The sequence below is a fragment of the Perca flavescens genome, chromosome 24 (genome assembly GCF_004354835.1).
Source record: "Perca flavescens isolate YP-PL-M2 chromosome 24, PFLA_1.0, whole genome shotgun sequence".
NCBI lineage: Eukaryota > Metazoa > Chordata > Actinopteri > Perciformes > Percidae > Perca > Perca flavescens.
This window is the reverse complement of record NC_041354.1, coordinates 16,828,844-16,849,611: the sequence shown is the minus strand read 5'-3', so window position 1 is coordinate 16,849,611 and position 20,768 is coordinate 16,828,844. Positions and strand designations below refer to the sequence as shown.

The 20,768-nt window shown below is 41.8% G+C and overlaps 2 protein-coding genes across 8 annotated transcripts in view; both read left to right on the top strand.

Annotated features, from left to right (window-relative positions):
- The first annotated feature begins 3,336 nt into the window (after positions 1 to 3,336).
- c24h7orf57 (chromosome 24 C7orf57 homolog) lies at positions 3,337 to 13,999 on the top strand. Its single transcript, XM_028572310.1, has 8 exons — positions 3,337 to 3,457; positions 4,418 to 4,483; positions 5,328 to 5,501; positions 6,399 to 6,483; positions 7,737 to 7,863; positions 9,439 to 9,503; positions 9,949 to 10,049; positions 10,716 to 13,999. Exons 2-8 carry the CDS (start codon positions 4,426 to 4,428, stop codon positions 10,775 to 10,777), a joined length of 672 nt encoding a protein of 223 aa, XP_028428111.1. The 5' UTR covers positions 3,337 to 3,457; positions 4,418 to 4,425; the 3' UTR covers positions 10,778 to 13,999.
- Positions 14,000 to 16,113: 2,114 nt separating this feature from the next.
- LOC114551129 (plakophilin-4) overlaps positions 16,114 to 20,768 on the top strand; it is a 54,100-nt gene continuing 49,445 nt past the window's right edge. For 5 of the 7 annotated variants that reach the window (XM_028572233.1, XM_028572238.1, XM_028572232.1 and 2 more), the window contains exons 1-2: positions 16,114 to 16,158; positions 18,851 to 19,029. In XM_028572233.1, coding sequence (XP_028428034.1) covers positions 16,122 to 16,158; positions 18,851 to 19,029 — 216 coding nt within the window. In that variant the 5' untranslated portion in view covers positions 16,114 to 16,121. Of the gene's footprint in view, positions 16,159 to 17,962; positions 18,075 to 18,850; positions 19,030 to 20,768 lie in introns of those variants that run through there. The other 2 variants (XM_028572234.1, XM_028572235.1) reach the window with 2 other exon arrangements.

Genomic DNA, 20,768 nt, shown 5'->3' with positions numbered 1-20,768 from the left:
TCCCATTTGGAAAGCATTGCCCTAAAATCCAACGTTTGATAGACTGTATGAGAGCATATTAAGTTGTTTTAATGGAAGGCACTGTGATGGCAATTGTTTTTAACAGAGTTAATATAATACTACTACTACTACTACTACTAATAATAATAATAATAATAATAATACATAAGTTTTATAGCGCTTTACATGGAACTCAAAGACGCTTTACAAAGAAAGAAAGAAAGAAACAAACAAACAAGATAAGTAAATTATGTACAGGCCAATTGAAACAAGTGAGTTTTGAGCAGTTTTTTTTAGGTGTCCAGTGAGTCCGAGTTTCTGATGTGGATGGGGAGTGAGTTCCAGAGGGTGGGGGTAGCTATTGCAAAGGCTCGGTCCCCCAGAGTTCGGTGGGTTGATTTGGTGATGGGTTTGAGGAGGTTTAAGTCAGCTGAGCGAAGGCATCTGGAGGGGCGATGGTGCTGTAAGAGGTCTGTGAGGTATGGAGGGGCCAGATTATTGAGAGCTTTGTAGGTGATGAGTAGAACTTTGTAATGGATGCGTTGTTGTACAGGGAGCCAGTGAAGCTGTTGAAGGACAGGGGTGATGTGTTGTCTTGAACCGGTGTGGGTGAGGAGGCGAGCAGCAGAGTTTTGAACATATTGGAGTTTTTGTAAGACAGATGAAGGGAGACCATATAGGAGGCTGTTGCAGTAGTCAAGTCTTGATGTAATGAATGCATGGATGACAGTTTCAGCAGCAGATGTCGAGAGAGTGGGGCGAAGACGAGCAATGTTACGTAGGTGGAAAAAGGCAGTTTTGGTGATATGACGGATATGGGGCTTAAAAGTGAGTGTGGGGTCAAAAATGATACCAAGATTTTGGATCTGGAGTGAGGTGTTGACTGTATGTCCAGCGATGGAGAGAGCGAAATCTTGGGAAGAGGGGAGTAGTGATTTTGGACCAATGATGATGATTTCAGATTTGTTGTAGTTGGTGGAAATTGGCAGTCATCCAGGTTTTTATTACAGAGAGGCATTTTGTGATGGTTGATACTGTGGCAGGAGTGATGGATCTAGTGCTGAGGTATAGTTGTGTGTCGTCTGCGTAACTGTGGAATTTGAGTCCGTGATTTTGAATGATAAGTCCAAGGGGAAGCATATACAGGATAAACAGAAGAGGACCTAGCACTGAACCTTGATGGACTCCGTGATTGACCAGTATGGTATGGGACGTACAGTTGTTGATGGATATGAGTTAAGATCTGTTGGTAAGGTAGGAGGTGAACCAGGAGAGCGCTGAACCAGAGATGCCCAGATTTTTTAGACGTTGTAGAAGGATGGAGTGGTCAATGGTGTCGAAAGCGGCAGAGAGGTCAAGTAGGAGGAGAATAGAGAGGGAACCAGAGTCAGAAGCAAGCGGGAGGTCATTTGTTACTTTGAGTAGTGCAGTTTCAGTAGAGTGATGAGAGCGGAATCCAGACTGAAAGGTTTCGTAGAGCTGATTGGAAAGAAGGTGATGTTTTAGTTGAGAGGCAACAGAGCGTTCCAGGATTTTTGATAGGAAAGGTAGGTTAGAGATGGGCTGGAAATTGTTGGGGTTGTCAGGATCCAAGCCAGGTTTTTTGAGTATAGGTGTAATGGCGGCGACTTTGAAGGAGGAGGGAACTGTTCCAGATGTGAGAGAGGAGTTTATGATAACCATAATAAGTGGGCTGAGGCAGGGGAGGCAGTGCTTGACCAATGCAGATGGAATGGGGTCCAGTGGGCAGGTTGTGAGGTGGATTTTGTTGAGATGTTCTATGAGATCAGTTTCTGTGATGCCTGATAGGGAGGGGAGAGTGATATGAAATGGAAGGGATAAGTCCGGTTGAGGGTCTGTACTAGGAGAGATATTCGCAGAGAGTTCTTGGTGAATGCAGTCAATTTTGTATTTAAAGAAATCAATGAAATTATTGCATTTGTCCATGGTGAATAAGCGGGTGATATTGTCAATGGGTTTCAGTAGTTTATTGACTGTGGCAAACAGTGTCTTGGGGTTGGAGGATCCAGAGTGAATAATACCAGAGTAAAAAGCTGTGCGGGCTGATGTGAGCGCTGATCTATAGTGTTGGCTGTGATCCTTGTAGGCTTGTAGGTGTACAGTGAGTACAGTTTTCTTATGTAAGCGTTCTAGTTGTCTGCGTTCTTTTTTAAGTTTGTTCAGTTTTGGGTTGAACCAGGGAGCAGAACGGGAGAATGTAACTATTGCAGTTTTCACTGGTGCGAGAGTATTGAGGCTGGATGTGAGTGAGCGATTGTAGTGAACTACTAGATCGTCAGTAGTTGAGTTTTCAGGGATGCTGGGTATGGAAATTGTATTTCCGATATGGGAGGAAAGTGAATTGAGACAGAGAGACTTTAGGTTTCGGTAAGATATAGTGCGTATCTGTTTGGGATGGGTACAGGGGAGGTTGATGTGAAATGTTATGGCAAAATGATCATGTTGAATTGAAATAAAGAGTTTGTGGATTAGATGAGTTTGTCCATTTGCTTATTGGTTTTCAGTCATGCTGCCTGTCATTGAAACAATATTTTTTATGTTGAGTCAGTTCTGTTCAGTCTTATGCCCCAAAGGTAAATATACATTTAAACAACTTACTGTTTAATGAGAATAGTGAGTAAGGATGTACAGTTTATTTCTAGAGCACATTTAAACATAAGCTGACCAAAGTGCTGCACAAAGAAGCACCAAGGTGCTGCTTTAAAAACATTGAAATGTAAAAAATAAAAGTAGAGACAAAACACGCACATACAAAAAACATTCCAACAACAACAGGCAGCGATTTAGAAATACAGAATGAAAGACATAACAGAATGAGTGCGCAGTGTAGTAATTCTATGCCAGTAGTAATTCTAGATATGCAAAAGTTAACAGTGCCACGTTTTAATAAGGAACCCTTGAGTTGAAGCTTATGGCTTTATAATGGTTAATACATCATTATCAATCATTGGGGTTGCCAGGTTGTGACAATATGCAGTTAAAAATGTTGGTAATCGATTATACATGCTCATGGGTCTCTGACGTACTAATAAGCAATTAGTTCTGAAGTTGTAAATGCTAATAAGTCATTAATAAAGGATTTTTTTAATCAAATCTGCAGTTGGAACCGTTAATAACATGTTAATAAATGGATTTTGGTTCAGATTGAGTTCTAAACGGCCAAAGATCGTTTCTCAATGGAGTAATAGCATGACTAATATGGAGAGCTCTCACTCTGCCCCCTTTCAAGATCTGCTCCCCGCCCCTTTGCTGTGAATAGTCGAACGGATGACTACAAAATTACGTCAGGCGGTTTCTGATATGCACGATCTTTGTTTGGCGTACAGGAAGTGTTTGTGGCCGTGTCCAGCCTTTGCCTGCAGAATAGAAGGAGCTAACGGCATCTAATTGCAGCAAGCCGCTCAGTAATTGCAACGAAAGGAAAAAACAATATAACGTAAGACGTGTGTCTGATTTTCTCCGAGTAGAATAGTTAGCTGCTTCCGTAAAAACTAGCGTTGTTGCGGCGCAAATTAAGGTTAGCGGTGGAAAACCACTGCGGCAACTATCGAACATTAGGCGGCTAGCTAACTAGCGAGGCTTTGTTAGCTACCTGGCTAACGTTAAGTTAAACTATGACGCTAGACCTTATGTCTCTTACTAATGTGTGCTTTTATATATTTCGACAATATATTGTGTGTATGGACAAACAATTTTACGCTAGCTGGCATGTAACGTTAACGGAAAGTCTGCCTACTTATTATCAAATGTCTTTTTTTGTTATAAATATAACGTTAGCCTTCTTTTATTGGCGGTACGGTTAGCTGGTCTTATTTAATATATCTCGTTTTACATGCATACATAAGACTCGTCTTATTTCTCCTTATTTATTTTTTCTAATTCATCCTAATTGCTACTACGATGAAAAGCGCAGACGGGCCGCTCTGTTACATGTTTGGAAACAGAAGGCCAAACTCCATCAGAAAAATCGATAATTTAAGACGGCTTTGCTATAAGTTAACGGCATACGACTTGTCTGACATATTTTTTTTTAAATATTTTATTAATGTTTTGTCTTTTGGTAAATTCGGCATACATACTATGTACTAAGTAATAAATAATGTCCCAATAAATCAGAGTTGCTCTTAATGGTTTTAGGCCACTGCCCATCTGTGGCCATTGTGGCGGAAGATGGGGATGGGGAAAAAATAGGCAAGACATCTTTTGAAAGTGCAACAACTGGTGCTTTGAGTTTTAGATGTGTTCAGATTTTTTAAAATAAGCTCAAGCTATTGATTTAGGCCTTAAGTCATATTTTATGACTTTTATGTTTGCTAACAATCAGGGTGGCCTTTCATTTGTGTTATGTTTCATTGTGCCATTAACAGACTATAAAGTATTCCTTTTTGGTCAACAGATTGTCAAATGTCTTCAGGTGATATGAATACCGCTGTACCCAACCATCGAAGGACCAAGCCCGGTGGTAAGACTAAATTCATTTCTAAACCAAAACATTTTCTTGCTTCATCACCATTTGAATACTTAAAGCTACAAAAATGTGCCATTTCTAAAGCTTACTGTTGCTGAAATGCATTGTGCTGTCAAGTCACCACAACAAAACACAAAAAGATAGACTTTAGATGAGTGAGTTTCCCTGAACATGCACTGCATCACGTTTTTTTTTTTTTTTTTTTTTTTTTTTATAAATAGCCACCACAATATCAACTGGTGCAATACACACACCGCGAAAGGCTGCGACACATCGTGAAAGACACTCAGAGATTTTCTGTTTGTTGAAAGAAAATATCAGCAGAAAACTGCACTTTAAAATGTTACTCATTTGTGTGTTGTATTTTAGCAGAATACTGAAAGCAGCAGAACTGAGAACACTTTAATATCTGTTCAATTAGCGCAGGTAATATCTTTATCGTGATATTTAACAACGTTATCACATATTTTAGGAATTACAACATTACACATTATGGCACAAATCTTTCTATTTATGTATCAGCTCCTACTAGACAGCCAATCACAGACATTATTTGTTCTTAGTAGAAGCATGCTGCGTGCTCATTGGCTCACTGACGCTGATGAGATTTACTCCTTAGACATGGAAATTGGGTATTGAATGACAGGTAGTGCTGGGTACCAAATTCAGCACTCTTTAGGCATTGACCAAATTGCCTCTGAAGTATTGAAAAATGCCTTGTCATTCAATACCCTAAGGAGAAAATCTCAGCCAATCAGCACATACACTATAGCGTTTGTTTGCTGATAATAGGAGCTACATAGCAAAGCAAGCAGATGTAATTCTCGGGTCCTTGCAGGTATAAAGACTGGGGTTGTGGCCAGCGGCATGACTGGACCGACCTCCCAGATCCCCGGTCTGTCCCAAACGGCAGACGAAACCTCTCCGGTGGAACGGACCACCGGCCGGCGAGTTGGGATCTTTGAGTCAGACTCGGAGTATGTGAAGCTCGCAAAGGGAGGTGGACACAAAGGTAAAAGGGCAGGGCTTTCCCTACCATTAGAAGCCATTTTTGGCAGCCGCATAAAATCAATTTGAGTATCAAAACTAACTAAATGACACTCAGATACTCCGAAATACTCCGATCTAATGATTGTACTTGGACTACATTTTTTTTGTGTTATTTATTGATTATCTGCTCTAGCTTCTCCAACATTTTAGACACATATGGAGATAATAACGGTCCAAAATGAGGTTAAAATTGCTTTTTATTTTTATTGAAAAATATCACATTTTCTTGAGGGGAGGACCCCTACACCCCTTCGCCAAATATGCGCACCTAAGTCTTTGACAAACCGAGTGAAAACAATTCTATCAAATTTGTTGCTTTGCAACAACAGCAAGAAGTCCCCCGCTGCTGCTCAGTATTATTATTATTATTATTATTATTATTATTATTATTATTATTATTATTATTATTATTATTTTTCTGCCTTTTATTTTGATAGGCCAGCTAGGGGAGAGAGAGGGGGAAGACATGCATATCACAGGTCGGATTTGAACCCTGGACCTCTGCATCGAGGCATAAACCTCTCAGTACATGTGCGCCTGCTCTACCACTGACCCAACCCGGCCACTGCTCCGGAGTATTATTTCGGGCATGCATAAGTGTCTGGTTATGTAAAGTATATTGCCTCCAAGTAAATGTTCCAGATGGATACAAATTAGTTTTGTCAGATTTCAACACCTATTAGTTAATATAGACTTTATTGATCCCCAAACTGCTAAATTTCAGGTATTTAGTATAGGAGCGTCATTATTAAGCCCATGAGATGAAGAGACTGCCTGTTAAGGGCTTTCAAATACAGTGCTTCATAACTGCTGGCAGTTTTTAATGTTGTCGCTCCCCCCCCCTCCTCTCTCTCTGCAGGGCTGCTGAGTCATGATGCTGACGCTGATGACAAACCCATGAAGCCCTACAATCCACCCAACTGGTTTGGTGATGAGTTAAAGAGGTACGAACACTGCTTAGACACACAAATGAGCGATCTAACGTGGTGAAGATGTATCTAGTGATGGCGAGATGAACCCCCATGAAGCTTTCCAGCAAACCGGCTTCACAAAAGGGTTTATTTACTCACACCGCCACCCGTTGGGCAAAGAGTGTAAAACAGGCAACACCACCCCCCAACCCCCCCTCAATAATCAAAACTGGGCTTTTAACATTTTTGTTCCTTTTTTTTTTTTTTTTTAGGGTTTTTGTATCTTTTTTTTGACGTTTTTGTTGCCTTTTAAAAAAAAAAAAATTGGGCAATTTTCAATGTTTTTGTCGCATTTTTCATTTTGCAGCCAATATAGACCAGTCCTCTAATGCCAATGAAGACATCAGGGAATTGTTTAAGACAATGTCTCCGGACTCTGACATCTGACTTTGTTTTTTTGGGGGGTTTTTTTATGTCGTGATAAGGGTCACAATGGTCTTGAAAAGGCTGACACTTAGAAATAACGATGAAGAAAAAAATGCATTTCTAAATAATCCATTAATATTGATACAGTATGCATGTATCTGGTGGTAGAATACAATTAACATAACTGTATAATAAATGGATTTCCTTGAGAGGAAGGCGGCGATCAAATGTGTGTAAATCAATCCTTTTGGTCATAATATAATAGCAGGAGGGGCAATATTATTATTCTAAAACTGGTACAGAGAGCGGAGAACGTGCTTGTTTAGATCATGGATGTGTAATAAACCCCTGTAGATTAACCCCCAATATTTGTTAAAGGCAAAACAAGCGTCAGACTATTTTGAATCAAGTATTGTGGAGCTGCAGAGACGTCCCGGCTTACAAATTCTATCCTACAGACTAAAGAAAAGGTCTTTGTTTGGTACCGATCCTCCCAGAAATCCCACCAATAAGCATTTACGTTTCTTGAATTTTTACATTTTTACAAAAATGATCATTCCCTCCAATATCGTGGATCATATCGCAACATCAGTCAAAATAATCACACTTAGATATCTTCCTCGTGCCGTGCAGCCCAGTGGTAATATATCTGATCAGCCCTACGACGTGCAACAGTTTGTTTTTCTGGATCAAAATGAAAACTTTGTTCTTTTTCTAAACTTGTCACTTTTCCCCTTAGAAACCCAAATTTCTGATATAGAACCTTTTTTGAAAATGGGTCAAATATGACCCGAGGACAACAGGAGGGTTAACTACTGGCCAGCAATACAACTTATATCACCGTGGTTTTGTGCTTACAGCGGGAGCAAACCAACATCTCCCGACAGCAAGATGATGGGGGGCATGCAGCCCCTGGCTGCACCGTTTGGCACCGATAACGGTTCGTCCTGGGAAAGAGATGGTAGATTTTCCCCCAATAAGGAGAAGGTGAATGGACCAAACTAGTCACCCCCAAAGATTTTATACCGTGTCCATGTCTTACATTCTTTTTTTATTTATTCATTTATTTACCACACCCTTTCCCTTTTTTTCACCTAATTAACTCCATCGTCGCATTCGCAGTTTGGTTTAAAAATCCATTTTGGGCTTCATTTTTCTGCCGGTGCTTGTTGGCTGCGTGGAATATTTGTGGAAATATTTATAGAAGTTTCAGGTGAGTACAGAGTGACGCATTGAAAGGACCTTATTTTAAAAACACAAGTTCATGTAAAGTACATTTTATACAATGTTTTTTCTTTTTCTATCAAGGTACAAAAAAAACAATTCTTTTTAAACTCTATATTTCTTGGTAGTGTTATCAAGACAGATATGTTGCGGAGGAGGCTTTAGCTAAAATATATGTATATATTTATATATATTTTCCCGGCACAAGTTCATATTTATAGGAAAGTGTTCATATAACAGATGAAGTTTGGTAGTATTACACAGGGTAACTGTCGGATTAAAATCAGTGTAACTTGCAGTAGAATGACTATATTTTAGTGACTATTTAAGGATGTTGTTTGCTGGTGCTGCTGGGTTCATGCTCATGCTTGTTCATGTTTCTTTTAATCATTTTCCATCGCATGACAAACTGCATCTCAAGTTTTCTCCCCATCACTTCATCTTTTGCGCTATTGGCAAGATCTGATCCAAGTTGCTTGTCGGCTTGTACATTTGGCAATAAAGTGAATCAATCTGTCTATAATTCTGCAGTACAAGAGTCGGAACTATCCGGATTTCTTTGTCTGATAATGTGGCTGCAACATTCAGGCGATGGAGCTCAACAGTGACCGGTCAATTATTTAACGGCCCTGGATCCAGAAGTGGTTCTTCCCCAGTTCAGTTGTTCTGTTGACCTTTCAAAAATTGCTGATTTATAAAGAGTTTTAAGTCTGGAACCGAGCCAACCAGTTACGAGATGAACCGTGACGCAGAGGGGTCTGCAGGTGTACGCCGTCGATTTGACGCAGAAGCATAAATCAGCCTATAGTGTCTTAATTAATCATAGGTGTGTTTTGGGTGTAACATGCAATTAACCAATCAGAGTGTCATCTCCCATTCCCGTGTTTGGAACTTGGCGCGTTGCTATTATGATGGATTTATTAAGCAGGAAGGAGAGATTTTCAGGAGAAGAAACTGATCTGCTCATGCGTGAAAGCGCTTGAGCATATAATACTATTTCACATTGTAATATTTGTATTTTTAATCTTCTGCATGTTTTTGTGCTTCTGCACTTTCCACTGCCTCAAGATAGCAATACCCCAGGTGCATTTGCTATTTAAACGACACGGGCGCTGGACGGGAAACTGACACTTGGGTCGGGCTTAGCGCGGGCGCTGCGCCGAGTGCGAGATAGGGCCCTATAGCTGATAATCTAAATCCTTACTGGGAAAATTAACTTTCTTTTTTTTTTTTTTTTTTTTACTTCCGGAACCACACTGTTGAGCTCTGCAACTGTCATTAAGTGCGACACAAATTAAGCAGGTTCAATAAAATCTGGGTAACTTTTTCCTCCCGCAGATGTCTCCTGATGAAGTTGCCGATGAGCTTGGCGGTCTGTCCATGACCAACAAATACAAGCGAACGTGAGTATCGATCGATGTGCTGGAATACATAAGACAATAAAACTCTGGCGCAAATATTTAGTGGCTGCACCATAAATAAAAGGTGTTGGACAAAGGTTTTGAGAGACTTTCTAAGCCTCAAGTTGGTAGGTCTGTGACAATTATTAACTGCAATTATTAGCCAAGGTCAAAATCAACGATTACCAGTCATAAGCCTTAAGGCTTATGACTGGTAATCGTTGATTTTGTTTACATATGCCAAATTGTAATTATATAAGTGACCCTAAGCACGTTACTCAGATATCAAGGGGGGAGGGGATACAGTTAGAAAAACTGTTTTATGATAATAAAGGTGCATGGTTTACTTCATAGATATAAACAAAAAGATTTTATAATTCATTGTACAGCAAAAATGTTGAATTGTTCCAGCTCTAAATGCCGGTGCTATGTCGTGTCGCCTCTCCAGGTGTTATGAGAAGAAGGCTCCTCCGGTCAGCATGTCCAAGCTGCTGAGTCATGGCTATGTCGAGGACAAGAAGAAGTCTCCTAATGACGACGATGCCTCAAGTAAGACACGGGCTTATTTTCAGGTTTATGAACAGTGGGGAACAGTTTCATTTTGTTGTTGATCTAAAGGCCCCGACACACCAAGGTGGCCTTCAGGGGCCTTTTTTTGGGCCGTTAAAACATGGCCGAAATAGGAGTACAAAGTAAGTCAGTTGTAGGCTATATCGTAGGGTTGAATATCAACTGCTTTGGGTTCCTCCTCTAACTATTTTTGGGGGACGGTGGTTCTGGAGAAAGCTACAAGCAGCAATGCCACAGGCCAAGTAATCTCCAAATTCCAAACAGGCCCATTTTGAACGGGCACTCTACTAGTTTAATAGAAAGACCTTAATAGACCTTTCTCTCTCTCTGCACCATCTGCACCGCTAAACAATTAGCCCCCTAGCAAGCAAGCTAGTTTACTAGCCCGCTGGCCGCCCTCTTCCCCTTGTTGAATGAAGAATAGATTACCGCCGCCTGCTGGCATGGGGAGTTATTTCCTCTCACGCAGGCGCACAACGTACGTGGTACTAGGCCGTCGGCTGTAGTCTCTGCGCTGTGTTCTAGTGCTAATTTTTGGCCAAGACCAAGGCGCCACTAGTCCCCGGCCGTCAGCTTGGCATGTCAGGGCCTCAAGTGTTTAAGCCGAGAGTTTGCTTGGATGTTGATGTTTGCTTTGTTTTCTAGGCGTGACCTCAGATCAGACCAGCACCGTTGGGACGGAGGACAATGGCGACGACCTGGAGTAGTGCATACAGGTTCTGGTCTCGAGGGAAACGGGGGTCGTCCCAACACTGGTTTATGGTTTCCACAAATCCACGAACACACCACTCTGCCCCTCTCGGTTTCACTCGCAACTATTGTACATCCACTGACTGTTAGGTTTTGTACTCATGTTTATGCAAAGGTACTGCTCTCTTTTTATTTATTTGCTTTCATTTGTAAAAAAAAGTATTCACACAGATTTTGTTGAGTAGATTGTGTCCGTCGTGCTCGCGGTATTTATCTGTGTTGTTGTTTCTCGATTTGAAAGACGAGTTGTGCACAGGGCAGGAAACTAACGAATGTTGGGTCCATAGGGTTGAGTGAAAAAGAACTATTTCACCAGCTGGTTAGCTAGACGGCTGTGCCAGCCGAAAGCTTTTTTTTGACTGATGGCTGGTGTTAGTTTCCTTCCCTGGTTGTATGAAGATCGAGCTAGTGAAGTTAAAAAATGTTAGTGCTAATGAAATGTGGTTCCAGTGACGTGAAATATAATTTGTTTCGATCGAGGGTTCCTGCTCTCTGAAGGGATGTTAAGAGTTTTTTTTGTTTTCGACTGTGGGGGGGGTGGAAACAATCATTTGTTGAGACAGCCACCCTGCAGCTGTGACCACATGCCAAAGTGCGTACTGATGGCCACAGCCGCCGTGCTTTGTTTGGTTCAAGGGCCAAAGATGATTTTTTTTTTTTTTTTGTAAGGTTGCTGCTCTGCAAAAGGTTGCCCTTCTCTACTAAACCACCCACAATTCTGTTGTTTTTGACTCCGTAAAAATCGAACATGCCTCGTTTTATTGTGCATTTTTATGAAAGCTTTTACTCCCAATTATCATAATAAAAGCCCATTCAGAAGAAAAATGCCTCATGTTGAAACACTAAATTAACTCGTGATGTTTACACGGCTATTTTGAACACTATCCGGTGCTGCAAGATCAATTTCCTCGCCACTGTTTATTAGGAAGCTCCCCAGTAAATCGCTAATAATGCAAAGTGTTTCGATGGCAGTCCAAGTATCTCAGAAGCGTGCTAATGATATAACTGAATTGGGTCAACTCTACATGTTAAAGCTCTCCAGTGTTCTCTTAATTGCGCTCTCATTCAGCCCGGTAAACCCGAAACTCGTGCAACAACCGATACGTATTCTGGGAAATTTGAGGGGAAATGGCCACCTTTAGCAGACTGCCAAGCTGAAAGTCCGGTCCAGTGTATTTCCCTGTGAAGATTAAGGCGTGATTTATGCTGCTGCGTTATATCTATGCAGTCGGTTACGCCGAAAGCTCTGTGTGGAGCCTCCGCAGAACCACGAATCACGCTTAAGGTGGACAACTTTTAAAAAACAAAGTGAGTTCTGAACGTGCCAACCAAGCAGTTTTTTTTGTCTGCTCATGCAGTGTTTTGACTTTATAAACATCAGTAGGAGAACTTAGTGTTAGTGTACAGCCCGATCACAACAAAACCCTCCATTAATGTCGTGTTTATCCATCTGATGGGAGTTTATTCCGTTAAGATGAGAGAAATGGTTACTGCGACATTGTTGCATATGAAAACTTTGCAACTTCCGTTTCTGAAGCAGTGGAAAAGCCTGCTCGAGTGGTTATGATATTCTAAAAACATACTTACAGAATAAAGATCTGTCTCGAATAAAAGTCTGCCAACCAGAGACAAGGATCCCTACATACAAGGTCCCCTACATCTGCAATATTCATTCTTTAAAAACAAAAAAACTTAGATTTTACTCTAACGTAATCTAAATTAGTATTGAAATTCCTTTTTTTTATTAGTAGTAATCACTCTCAGTATTGCTAGGCGACAGTAGCTAGGAAGCTCATTGTCTTATAATGAGCAAATGTCAATTTTAGCAACAACCTAATTAAGCTTAATTGCTAATCGGTTAATACATTCCATCTATTTTCTGCCACCAGTCTGCATCCCGTTTGCATTCATTTGATTGATTCTATCATTAGGAATTATTGATGTATACTGCTGGAATTTTTTGTGGATGTGTGATAACGATTTTTAAGCCTCATCCTCCCTACTGGTTTCCGTCATACTTTGACACTTCAGTGAGTCAATCCAGTACGATTGTGAAACGGGTGGCAAATTTAACTCGTGTGATATTAATTAGGGCTTCAATTTACCCTCGTTGACCTCTGCAGAAACACTTTTCAACAGCAGTGTGCCTTTTTGTTTTACGGTTTACTTTACAGAAAGCCCGATTTTTAAGTTCACACACATACGAGTTTAGAGTGCTCACACAGTTGGCCTTACTGCTCCAAAACCACCGCAGACAATGGGAGTCATTACTCCACCTCATTGTCCCCTGCTTATTTGTGGGGTTGCGTATTTCGTTTGTCAGTCAGGATAATCTCAAAAAAAGGTAATAGATTTCATTCCTGCGACATTTGCTAGACAGTTCAGCCTCGAGTCATTTAACAGTTATATAATTTCCTCGCCGTAACTGTGAACCTGCACGGTGACAGTAAAATCCTAATCCTACAGGGACATTTGTCGGGCGGAGAAAATGCTCTTAAAAATGAAAAGACGAGGAATGAATTATTTGGGAGTATAACAGCAAGATTAAAGCTCTGAGTCTGTTCCCGTAAATCCAACAAGTTCATCACCTTGCGTCTCAGAAATGATGCAAAAGTAACAGACTTGTTTGTTTGTTTGTCACTTTGTTTCCAACACTATATATTTACGCAATGATGCATAATTGATCTGTATGTGGTATTAAACGTTGTCAAGTGTTCAAAACTAGACGCACTGGATTTTAATTTGCAGTAGACGAAATGGCGAATGTATCATCTTCTTTTGATATGGTTTGCTTTTGAAGAAAAAGGTTTATTTGTATGAACTCCTTAAATATAGGTATATCATTATATTCAGGTACAGTATTTACAGTTAAATAGTGTTTGGTCACGTTGCTTCCTCTTCTCCCAGTGTGAGTTGGTGGCGTATCAGTTTACAAACCAATAGCGGGAACCTTTAGTGGCTTAACTTGTCAAAGTCCTCCATGAAGTGGTATTATTTCATTGTTTTGTAAATGAAAATTTACCGGAAGAGACTGAAGAAGGAAGCTTTAAAACAGAAGATCCCTCAAGTGTTTGTAGTGAGGGGAAATCCACCTAACGACTCAATGTAAGACCTCGCTTATCCTGATGACTGCACACAAAACTCTCAATTATCCTTCAATAAATGGGCATGTGCATGTACTCGTGTACTTGTTTTTTCTTCTTTAACCAAATGTACTAATTCCGGCACTCACTCAGCTTATATCTGTTGGTTTAAAGCCTCTGAACACAGACACGGGTGACAATAAAAAAAATCATATCCTCAACTTCAAATCAAATACATATTTTTGTGTCTGAAGTAAATATTGTCCTCTTCCTTTTATGTTTTTCTTCTTAGAGTACACTAGAGTGCTACATTTTGAAAGCTGATATTTGAGAAGAAATTGTCCCGGAGGAGCATGCCCCTAGACCCCCCCCACTAAGGGGGTTCAGGCAGAGACCGAGACGCCCTAACTCCGTAGTTTCCTGTCTCTGTGTCCCGTGGGTTTCTCCACCGCCACGCCTCTTTAGGAGACTAGCGGCAGCTCCTGAGTGCGAGAACGGGAGAAGTTGAACGTGAACACAGATTATGAGCAATTCTTTCACTAAAGTAAATATCTGAGCCATTCTTCACAAGCCACATATCTCTAGAACATTCTGACACTAAAAACGGCGTTTTTCAGATGGACACATCAGGGAAAAATGGACTTTGTTTGAGACATGTTTCTGTCTCAGATCAAACTACCGCGAGATCTCGCAACAGAGAGATCCTAACGTCCGCTAACGTTGGTGAACGCCTTCAGAAAACTAATCTTTGTGTTGCAAAATATGTCTTTTAGCTGTGTAAATATCTAAAGTTGGCGAAAGGAAGTATTAAGTTATATAAATATAACTTTTCCTCCATCCACACAACGTTCACAACACGTTCAAACAAGGCCACGCCCCTTCAGGAGACAGGAAGTGTGGACCGTTTCATACCATGGACCTTTTCCACAGCAAGTGTCCCAGTAAGCTATTTCAGTGAGTCAGCATGTACAATACCAGGACCTCTCCTAAGTGGAATGCAGCCATCAGTAATTGTTTAATACCAGGACCTCTCCTAAGTGGAATGCAGCCATCAGTAATGGTTTAATACCAGGGTCTCTCCTAAGTGGAATGCAGCCATCAGTAATGGTTTAATACCAGGGTCTCTCCTAAGTGGAATGCAGCCATCAGTAATGGTTTAATACCAGGACCTCTCCTAAATGGAATGCAGCCATCATTAATGGTTTTGAATACACTTGTGCTTTTCCTATTCTGTCATGTCAACAAGTCTGCCGTGAAAAAGGTCTATTGGCGCTGCTTGAAATCTTCTATCTTTAGTATAGAGGATCTTTTGTGCAGGGTTCTGGTTTTTGTCACCTTTTTCACCTCTTAAGAGTTTGCATGTATGGGGGTATTCAGTTAATCTGGCGGATTAGACCTCTTCCAGGACTGTGGGGGTGTGTAGGCTATACACTGATTAATTGACATCTTCCGGAGTCTCCTGTTAGCTCTGTTGCACCTGAAGGGGCAGGACAAATGACACCTTTATCATTCTTATTGGTAGATGATTTGTGACCTAATAAATTCCCAATTAAGCTCCGGCTCCCCTTTAACCTGAGCCAGAGGTCTAATCAGCCAGAGTAATTGAAAGCACTTGTGTGGGTGTTCAGAGGGGGGTAACTTTGTTTGTGTCTAAGTGACTGATGGGAACAACAATCTTTGACGTTGGTCCAGTATTATCTGAGATCACTGCAGTCGGCAGCGGTGGACACGCTGCAATCAGGGATGTAGTGGAGGCTAAACGCACGTAAACGCCGTTTACGCACCTCCCAAAATTCGGAAATAGCGTTTATCCACCTCTAAATAGCGTTTATCCACCTCTAAATTGCCTATATAGTGCACAGCATTACTGTCTGTGTTGACCAATCTCTTGCGGTGCTTGATGATTTAAGCCCCCAACGTCGACTTCCAGGCAGCTATGCCTGGAAGTCACTAGGATTAGGCAATGTTAGGTGCCTTTAAATCATGAAGTCAATGGTCGCAGCACTGCCTTCAAGTCAACGTTGGGGGCTTATACCACCATCGAGCATCTCCAGCGTATCCAGCAGGAAGCAGCAGACTGCATCCAGATTCGTCAGTCACTAGCTTAGTCTATGGTCACTAGCCCAAACTAGCCTACATGTCTCATGTAATGATGAATGAATTGTAAATATGGATATCCGGCAATTGTTTAAGCACCGTCAAGACAGCAGCCCTCCTGATGCCAGCAAACGGCCTCGGCTACAAGCCCAAAGTGGGTGAGCTCGGAAAACAGTACTAAACTTCATGTTTTTGAGGTACATTTGGTTCACGTAGATTCATGCCACTGACTCAACAAGTAACCTCTACCTTTTCCCATTAGCCCATGTTACAAGTAACAGGTTTTGCAAAAGCGTCTGTTAATGTCGGCAGCCATTACGCTTGTGGAAAGTACAGTGCAACTTAAATTGTCTTTCTTCTGTTAATTACAGAATCTGAATTATATTTAAATTAAAATTTGTGGCACCAGATTCATCCTTCTGTCGTCAATCTGCACCTGCTACATTAGCAATTGTTAAAAACTGTAATCAACAACTATTTTGATAATCAATTAGTCTGTTTGAGTCATTTTTAAGACAAAAGCAAAACATTCTCTGATGTCAGCTTGTTAAATGTGAATATGTTCTAGTGTCTTCTCTCTGTGACTGAATATCTTTGAGTTGTTGACAAAACGAGACATTTTAGAGACGTCATCCTGGACTTTTGGGAAACACTGATCCATATTTTCCACATTTTTCTGACATATAGACCAAACAACTAATCGATTAATTGAGAAAATAACAGATTTATCAACTATGAAAATAATCCCAAATCCCTAAACCCATAATCATTACATATTATGCATTGGAAGCCCTGGATACTGTATGAGCCTCCCTCTATATCTCTCAAATATTTTTGTTCTCTCTGTTTTGTCATTTAGTAAACTTTATAGATTTCAACCATATTATTCCTTCTAGAGTCTCTTTAACAAGAACTTAGATTAATGTATGAATTGAATAGTGATTGTGTGACCTATGAGGGAACAACCAGTGATACCCTTGGTAGTACCGTCAAATGATAGCCTCTAGCAATGTCATCAGGATACACATACACCGGTAGGCAGTGGCCCACCTTACCGGGTGACCACGTCGTGGTCCACCTGATCACAGAAGTTATAGTTTAACCACCTCTTTTTTTACCACTACACCTCTGGCTGCAATGTAAGTTAATAGGTCAATCGCGCACCTTCAATTTACATCAACAAAAGTGGTTGTTTTGCCACTGCCACAGTGTTGGCTCTAAACACACAAAGTATTATTTTTTTTTAATAAAGTTGTCTGGTGGGTTTAGGAGCTGTTTCTGGTTAAACAGAGAATTTTACTCTCTGTAGATTTTAAAATCTCTGTAGGGATCCTTTCCATAATGTTGTCAGACACAGAAAAATTGAACTTTTATTGGATGAAATAAACGCTGAGCAATTGTCCTGTAGGATTACATTGCAGTCCGGTAAGTAAAATAATGTGATTTTCAATCAGACTTCTATAATGTATACTAAAGTAGGCTACTTAATAAGCTTTTACTATTTAATTATCTTTAAGGACCAGTCAGGCCTAAAGCAGTGTGTAGAGGAGAGAGCGCGCGCGCGCACACACACACACACACACACTCTCTTTCACGCACGCGCACCGTGGACCTTGCAGGCTGCATCCTTCTTCCAGCACGGAGCTGCCGCGCGCCATCTCACTTTTACAACGCGGCTTCTGCAGCCGCGACAGCAAACGCATGCGACGGTGCATCGGTGGCTGATCGATTCTTGTATCGGAAAACAATCCGCATGGTGACGTCACGCCGCTGATCGGTTATAGTGGCTGGCTGGCTGGGTAGCCTACCGCGCGGACGCCAGGGATATATAGACAGATGGGTTCATTTAAACTCCACAACGGATAAAAAGGAAAGTACAAAAAAATAAAGGACAATATCACACAAGGAGTGTGTGGACGCGCACGGGACTGTTTGCTGTTTGTTTTGTTGATTTGTCGCGTATACACGTCGCGTGGGAAATGTAGTAGCTGTCACGGCCGCCAGCGGGAGGATGGATGCGTAACAGGACGGATCGAGCCAGCTGTGGCCTGCTTCTAACGGCAACATCTGGCCGGTGAGTCGCACTGACAGCCGCCGCAGCCTGCCTGCCTGCCGGGCGGGCAGCTTGTGTGAACCAGGCACGGAAACAGACAGGGAGGCTCGGTGTCATTGCAGCCGCGCTCCCTGCTCTCTGGTCGGCTGAGTAGCTGTGACCTCGTCCTTGGCTGCCGGATGGCCGTTGAGTGATTGATGTGCACGTTTGACAGACAGGTTGCATACGACTAGGCGCATCGCGGATAGCTCAATCTCTAATGTGGGTGTGTGGAGAGGGTGGGGGGGAGATCATGAACGTGACATGCTATTAAATGCCTTCTGTGCAGCGTGCAATGCACACCTGCACATGCCATGCATAACCTTTAAGGTGAACATATTGCTTTGTGGGGAAATCGTCAAAATCAGTAAGAGTTACATCCCCACTGGGTAGCCTCATAATACCACATATGAATGAAAGCAATATAATTGTATCATGACTCCTTACAGAAATTGATACTATATAGCCTATAGGTGCATAAAAAGCAAGTCCCCTTTCGGGAGTTGTAGAAACATAGTGATCTTGTAAGGTCACTGTAAATTCCCTCTCTGCAGGGATATTGGAGAGGTTTAAAAAAAACAGAATAGCACAGAGCTTCGGGGTCAAAGCAATTCCCCGCTGGATTATTAAAGCAGGTGAAACACAATACGATGCCTGTAAAGTCGCGCTTTGACACAATCGGAGGCCCCCAGGGGCATGACAGTGATTTTTCCGTTTCACGGTGTATCCTTATTGTCCACATCCTAACCGGCTTGTAGTCCTCCTGCAGGGTCAGAGAGGGCTCGTCAGCAGCCAGCCGGCTCTGGACTACAGCGAGGAGATGGAGGAGGGGGAAGGGCCCATGGCGGTCAGAGAGGGGCAGAGCGGTCACGGCCTCCCACCGAACGCCAGCAGCAGCACCACCACCAACAACCTCCTGGCTTCTGTCAAAGAGCAGGTAATGAGGCACAAGATGCTGCAGTCACACCCTTGTTGTGTGTGCTTTATTGTCTCACCTTTTTAAGATGATTTATTTGATTAGGACAATGCACATTAATCAACATTTCTATAAATGCGCCAGTGTTCTAGCCAGATGGCTAATCCTTTTCAACTGTATACCTGGTTGCCTAGCATGCGTGTCTTTAAGGTGGGAGGAAACGCACGCAAACACGGGGAGAACATGCAGACTCCACACAGAAAGGCCCTGTCCCGACCAGGGATCAAACCCTTCACTGCTAACCACTGAGCCACCGTGCCGTGGTCATTTACTCACCAATTCATCCACTTTTGATCGAGTTTTGTGGCTGCGTTTACACTGACAACCTTCCAATTTAGTTTTCCTGGGGCTCATTTTGTAGCATGAATAATACAGATAGAGACACAGATATCTTTACCCCTCAAAGTGATTATCTACTTCACCATTAGACCGTATATTATACCTGAAATAGAAGTATTTTAAAGTAAGTAAAGCACTGTAACGTGAACAGTCTATAGTGCCATAGAACGATTAAAATCTGAGCAGCAGTTGTTGGTTGTATTTTGCCGCTACAGAGCTCCGGGACGCCGGCTACCAGCGGCGGCTACAGGCACCGCCAGATGACGCTCCTTTCAGGGGCCGTGGTGGTGGAGTTTAGCCAGAAAATGGGAGCGTCATGCGGCGATGACGGTTAAGTTTAGCCGCCAAAACGACGAAGTTTAGGAAAAACTTGTTATCAGACACTTGGAATAATAATCTGAGCCTGTCAGCAGCAAAACAAGCACTTTAGTGAAAGTAAATGCAAGCTGGACAGTTGACCAGTTAACTTACATTGTAGCTTGATTCGCCGCTGCCGACTGCAGTGATCCAGGTTGAAAAAAACGGTAGTTACCCTTTTAAGAGCAAAGACAACATCTGCAGTTATTACAAATCACAGGTAATATTCACCTCGTGAGAATGACCCTTCATAAGAACGGAAAGCGATGATGTGAGTGTGTTTTTGTACCCGTTTCCTTTCACCTATTTCCATTACAGTTTTGTCTTCTGCTTTTAACGGAACTGAAGCTTCTCCTCAAAAAGTCAACTTCAGTATTTTACTTGTATTCTCTCCCCCCCAGTCGTCTCTGGTCAAATCAGGTCAAGTGTAATTAATGTCTCACCGGCATACTTTGGGCGCTGAATGTTGATATGAAACAACAGTCGGGATCTGTTTTCCGCCACTAACTTTTTGACTAACTCCACTTAACTCATTGGGGAAAAAAAGTCAGATTGGTGTTACATATTAATGCGGTAAAATCACAACAGAGACCCTGTTGCAGCTGCAGTCTGCCTGCGTTCCCGCGCTGTTATTTTTATGCCTCTCTCTACTCCGTCATCATGGGAGTCTGTCTGTTCTCTCGCTCTTAATTATGCCTGGACAGTGGCCATGTTCTCTACTTAGTCCCTGGGTGTGTGACTCTGAAATACTGCACACTGCTATTTGAAGGATTAAGATGTCCAAGAAAAGAGACTCTGCTCTTACTTTTAATCTGCAATCTCTTTGGAGCTATCAAACAAGAAAATCTGGGCCTTCAGATTGCTCTGATTTCTCAATTGATGTGAAGTTAAGGCTGTTTGCTTCCTTGATGTTGCTTCTGGTTTTTGCTTTTTGATCATACTTAATGCCTCGAAAAGCTCTGCCTGCTGCTGGAAACTCACACAATTCACACATGAGGATCCAG

Coding starts and splice junctions, on each gene's coding strand:
- c24h7orf57 (XM_028572310.1), top strand. CDS start 4,426: ATGTCTTCAGGTGATATGAATACCGCTGTACCCAACCATCGAAGGACC. Junction 6,484..7,736: donor TTTGGTGATGAGTTAAAGAG/GTACGAACACTG, acceptor TTGTGCTTACAG/CGGGAGCAAACCAACATCTC. Junction 9,504..9,948: donor ACCAACAAATACAAGCGAAC/GTGAGTATCGAT, acceptor TCGCCTCTCCAG/GTGTTATGAGAAGAAGGCTC.